This window comes from Pistacia vera, unplaced genomic scaffold (genome assembly GCF_008641045.1).
Source record: "Pistacia vera cultivar Batoury unplaced genomic scaffold, PisVer_v2 Contig109, whole genome shotgun sequence".
NCBI lineage: Eukaryota > Viridiplantae > Streptophyta > Magnoliopsida > Sapindales > Anacardiaceae > Pistacia > Pistacia vera.
Window position 1 is genome coordinate 827251 of NW_022195126.1, and position 6265 is coordinate 833515.

Genomic DNA, 6265 nt, shown 5'->3' on the forward strand with positions numbered 1-6265 from the left:
TTCTGAGTGCCTACGTACACGTTGAGCAATAATCAGACAAAATCTATTAAACAAGAAAAACAAGTATTTGTTTTTTTAATTAATATTTTATATATATTGTGTTAAAGAGTTTTTTTATTATTCTTGAAAACGCACGTGTTAATGTGACAGTATAAAAAAACACGTATAAACCTAGCTTTCCACATTTATTCAGTTCCACGACTTAGAGGCTTGAGCTCTCTGTCTCTTTGTCTCTCTGTTCCTCTCTCTCTCTCTGTCCCTCTCTCTAGCTATCTACAATTACAACAGCAATGGAAGGAAGAAACGAATATAAGAAAGGGTTGTGGACGGTGGAGGAAGACAAGATTTTAACGGATTACATAAGAGTGCATGGCAAAGGCAAGTGGAATCGAGTGGCCAAAGTTACAGGTTAGAAGTCTTGAATATGTAGTATAATGTTCTTTCATTGCTTATTAATTTAGTCAAGAAACATTTTCCATAAATGCTTACTTCTTGTACGCTATAGGCTTGAAGAGGTGTGGCAAAAGTTGCAGATTAAGGTGGATAAATTATCTCAGCCCTAGTGTTAAGCGGGGCAATTTCTCTGAGGAAGAAGACGACCTCATCATTCGTCTCCACAATCTTCTTGGCAACAGGTTCATCATCTTTCATTAATTAATTTTAACTTCATTTCCCTCAGTTTTCAATGTCTTAATTATATACAAATATAACCTTTTTTTTTTCCTCTAGATTGACTATAAATTTTTCTTTCACCATTGTATGGTTAATTCGCACAGTGCCACATAGTGCTGTAGGAGTAATAATCATAATGAATCGAGTTGTAATCATGGTTTGCCTGTCGACCCTTCCTTTATTAATTCATTTTTGTCTTTAATGATGTTTTTCTTCCTGAATAATTGTAGCTGTATGTAACTGTATCACTGTTTCTTGTTGGCAGTACATTGGGTATCATATCTCAAGCCACTTATTTCATTTTCATGGTTAATTAAAGTGCTTTTGATTTAGACAGATTTTTAATATGTCCAAATCACGATCGATATGGTTCATTACCATTTTTACACATACTACTATTGTAACTCTCTGTGCAGCTTTTATCAGCAACTTTGCCAGACCTTTTATCATCAACTTTGTTTAACTACCCTATATATATTATTGTCAGAATATCTAGATATAACTTTAAAACAAGTCATTTCAATTCATTTTCTCAAGGTGGTCCTTAATCGCCGGCCGGGTTCCGGGAAGGACAGACAATCAAGTGAAGAATCATTGGAACACTCATTTGAGCAAAAAGCTTGGAGTTAAAAAGGAAAAAAGCCGAGTGTGTGCTGCTTCACCAACGTTGTCTAAAGAATCCGAGGAAAGTTCGATCGTGCCCTCAGAATCAAATTCAAGACCTCCACCCAATTGCAATGGCGAAGCGGTAGGCGTTGAAGTCAACGGAAGTGGCTCGCTAAGCACGATGGATTTCTACAGCCCACAAGAGCAGCAGCTGTGGAGTAGTGATGAGTTTGATCATAATTCTTTTTGGTTATCTATAATTGATGATCTAAATTTACAAGTTCCTAACTTAATGGAATTAACTCTTGATTTTGTCTGACTTGTCCTGTAAAGTTATTTTCCTTTTGTACTAGTATAATACACTCCTCAATAAATTGAATTTTCTATATATCTCTTCATGTAATTAATAAACTATGTTTTCAATAATTGAATTTAAATTCGTCCTTGGAAAAGCTAACGAACAAAAAAAATGGAGCAGACAGAACAGTATTTTATGCATGGAATGATAAAGATGCCAAAGGCAATAGGTACTTATTAAAGTAGAGGTGTTTAAAAGGACAGTTCGAGAGAGAAATATACTGGTAAATGTTGTAAGGTAGTAAACAAATGGGTCTCATGAGTCACGTAAATCCGGTCATTACTGATGAGACAAAACCATATATAGGGAAAACATATTTTTCACACCATTTCTGCATCTCTCTTTCTTTAATTTTTCAAACTATCAACTTTTGATTGCAAGCCTTTCACTGTCATGGTAGAACTCTGCCCTTTTTATTTTGTTTTCTACCACATTTACTAATTAACCACCATCCTGGTGGAGTCCACATTTTTATTGAGAATTAATTGATATTAGCTAGCTAGGTTAAAAATTCACAACAGAAAACTATATATATTTGACATTAACTAGCTACGTAAAATTCCAGTCTATTAATATAGGATTCAATTAGATATAATATACTACGAATAAGATTTTTCCCATATTTCATCCAAAAAATTAAACTTTTTTTTTTTTTTGGGTTTGTTTTCGAGGGTGCCTGACAACCACCTGTCAAGTGTAGTTCAATTTAACCAACTTTTAAATGATCGACTGGTTCGATAAGGACTATTGAGTATATTATTCAAGAGGTTCTGAGTTTAACTCTCTCTTCGGTTGCTAATAGAGATGATCATTAGAGCTCTTACTAGGTCGATAGTTTCAGAGTTTTAGAAGATTAGTTAAGGTGCGTGTAAGTTGACCTGGACACCTCTAATAATAAATTAAAAAAAAAAAAAAAAGACCATGCCTTATGTACCCTATTACAATGTCAAGCTTAATCAAAACATATGCTGCACAAACTAATCTTGTATAGGAGATTTATAAAGTTAAATAACTCTCCAGAATCAAGATATATTATAATTCTTGAGTTGCTATACGTATTTCTTCTTTTCTCCTTTACCCGTTGCAGCAGGAGGTGGGAGAACAAAGCCCGTTTATAATTCACGGATCATGAAGACAGTAAAGCTGCATTTTGGGGGCTTTGGGAATGGTTTCTATGTTGACATCATCAAATTTTGAGTAACGTGGACAAAAGCGACTCCCAGATCGTGCAAGAATACCAAGAACAAGGAAGAAAGAAACTGTACTGTAACCCTCTCTTGGCCGTTTTGGCCAAAAAGCTGCCATTTTTAGAAAATTCTCGGGACTTACCCTTCGAAATTATTTGTATTGGGACATCCATTTGTAGCCACCCAAATATTCCACTGTTTCTTATCTCTAGTTATGGTTATGAATAACAAATTTTAACAATAAGTAGTGAATATAAGAATTTTAATATATGGTTAATTAATAAATTTCTATGCTAATCTACTTGTAGTATTCCTATACAAAATATTTAAGTTGGCTAGAAAGAAATATTACCTTGTCCTCATAAGTTGACTTAATCAGTTTGGCATATGTCCACAAACCTATGTATCACAATACTTTTCTTCTTTTAAAATTATTTTTTTTGTTAATAAGTTCACATTTAGCTCTGAATTCTTGGGTACCCTGTTGATTAATAATAGCTCCGACTCCATCATTCAACTTTTGATTTTCATACACCAATAATAACTGGATTGTGATGATCATGATGATCCTATTGCAGCTTTATGTGATCATACAGGTGTAAAATTAAATATGTCAGTAACTCTCACTCACATCTGAAAGAAGAAAAAGGTTGAAGGAAAGAGACGGAGGAAGTCTTAATTATCTAAATATACATTTCCCAGACAGCATCAAAACAAGAAAAAAGGTTCCTCAGACCATCAAGGTCAGGTGCCGTGTTGAATATATATATATATGAAAAATGAAAGGACGATGACTACTTTTGCAGCAAGGAATGGGAATCGAGTGGCCAAAGTTACAGGTTAGAAGTCTTGAATATGTAGTATAATGTTCTTTCATTGCTTATTAATTTAGTCAAGAAACATTTTCCATAATGCTTACTTCTTGTACGCTATAGGCTTGAAGAGTGTGGCAAAAGTTGCAGATTAAGGTGGATAATTATCTCAGCCCTAGTGTTAAGCGGGGCAATTTCTCTGAGGAAGAAGACGACCTCATCATTCGTCTCCACAATCTTCTTGGCAACAGGTTCATCATCTTTCATTAATTATTTTAACTTCATTTCCCTCAGTTTTCAACGTCTAATTATATACAAATATAACCTTTTTTTTTTCCTCTAGATGACTATAAATTTTTCTTTCACCATTGTATGGTTATTCGCACAGTGCACATAGTGCTGTAGGAGTTATCATAATGAACGATTGTAATCATGGTTTGCCTGTCGACCCTTCCTTTATTAATTCATTTTTGTCTTTAATGATGTTTTTCTTCACGAATAATTGTAGCTGTATGTATCTGTATCACTGTTTCTTGTTGGCAGTACATTGGGTATCATATCTCAAGCCACTTATTTCATTTTCATGGTTAATTAAAGTGCTTTTGATTTAGACAGATTTTTAATATGTCCAAATCATGATCGATATGGTTCTTACCATTTTTACACATACTACTATTGTAACTCTCTGTGCAGCTTTTGTCAGCAACTTCGCAAGACCTTTTATCATCAACTTTGTTTAACCCCTAGTCAGCCATAAACTTGAGAGAAGAAATTGAAAAGAGCTGCCTTTTGACCATGAATCTTAAATGGCCGAAGACAATTTACCACCAGTCAGTACAACAGTGACTTCAATTTCTTCTTTTACCCCATATTCGGTTGGCAAAATCATAAATACTTAAACGAGTAAACGACATATTCTCACCCAAGGTTTGCGGAATCTTCCCATTTTCATGGTCTGACGCAATATAAAATGTGTTATTACCAAACTCTCCATTAACTTTTACTTTTGATTGTGATGGCTACATATCATTAACCTCTCTAGAAGATAGAAGCTTGTCCACCACACCCCTACAAGCTGGGCAAACCCTAGCCACCACAATTGGCAGCACAGATCGGCCAAAGCCAACAGTAGTAGCAGTGCGAAGGAGATTGGGAGTGGCACCCGTACCCTCGCTTGACTGTCGTCCACCAAGACGGTTGGATTGCATCATTTCTACGACTTTTCCTCTCACCCACTGCTACTCTTAGGCCGTTTTCGATCGATTCCGACATCACCAAGTTCCCCCATCACCACCATCAAAACCCCCATGCCACAATCACTCAAACCCCTCACAATCCCACGCTTATGCCCACACATCGTCGGTCGATAGCCCCTGCAATTTGACGCGATTCTCCAAGTTTGCAACCAGATACTGACCTATCTTGACATCGGGAATACCCCTTTCACAACCATTCGAATCTTCGTCCTCTCCTCAACAAAACCCACCCCTCCACCGCCCTCCCCCACTTGCCCTTTGCCCTCCACAAGAAGCCAAGTCGCATTCCTATTGCAAGGGTGCAATTGTTAGATTTCAAATTTGAGATGTGGAGGGTGCTTGTGAGAGAAATTTGAGATGTGGAGGGTTATCTTGAAACATATATTCCTTTAATCATTATATAAAAAAGTGGTGGGAACTTCTAGACTCGCCGGGCCTTGGGTGGGAACATATCGTTTACTCATACTTGAAATCTGAAAATATGACTGTGTCACCAGCGCAAAGATTGAGACAACTAGTCTCAGAAAATTACAAATGGAAATTAAAACCGTACATCTCTTTCTGCAATCAATGTATTGCCACCCACTTTCTGCCATTGTCATGCATCGAGATTTGCGTTTCTCCCCTATGTATTATTGTATTCAAGGCACCTCACAGTACTTTCAGTAACAAAATTACAATGCAAACCTAATCAAAACTGCCCTTGAGTTTCGGCAACAAAACAGGAAGAAAAAATAATATCTCAAGCACCACACTACTAATAACTATACAAATTAAATGTTTACTGTTTACACTGAGATTTTCAAGCACGTGTGGCACAATATTGCTCCTCTTTTGTTTTTTCTGTGCATGAAGAAATTTCAACGCTCATTCTTTTGAAATTATTATCTCCACTCCATCATTGAACTTTTGAACTGATACAATTCACATCATCAAACTAATAATTAAGTATATTCTTAACCCAGAATATATATAAAATAAAAGATGGTGTTAAAGTTAGTGGCGTCTACAGGTTCATGGCCATGGCGGTTGAGCAGATATGAACATATCTACGGGAAGAATCTAAAGGGCAGACGAAAGTGATCGGGGGCCCGACCCTTTATAATAATGCATGTGAGGGTTTGGGTAACAAACAACATATCCCATCTCTTTGCTTTATGGCAACTTTACCACGACTAGTATAGCGACCCTACATCATCAATCTCAATCTTTTTTTTTTTTTTTTTTTTGTTTTAGCGAGAGTATTCGGATTAATATATGCGTACCTCAACTAATCTCTTAAGACCCGAAAGTTCAAACAAATAAGTTCTTTAATGGCCACCTGTGGAGATTCGAACTTAAAAGTTTATTGAATTTTTTTTTGCTTTTATCATC

General features: G+C 36.0%; 1 protein-coding gene across 1 annotated transcript; it reads left to right on the forward strand.

Moving 5' to 3' along the window:
* The first annotated feature begins 247 nt into the window (after positions 1–247).
* LOC116136357 (transcription factor WER-like) lies at positions 248–1638 on the forward strand. The gene is made up of 3 exons (XM_031422062.1): positions 248–408; positions 506–635; positions 1210–1638. Exons 1-3 carry the CDS (start codon positions 291–293, stop codon positions 1595–1597), a joined length of 636 nt encoding a protein of 211 aa, XP_031277922.1. The 5' UTR covers positions 248–290; the 3' UTR covers positions 1598–1638.
* The last annotated feature ends 4627 nt before the right edge of the window (positions 1639–6265 follow it).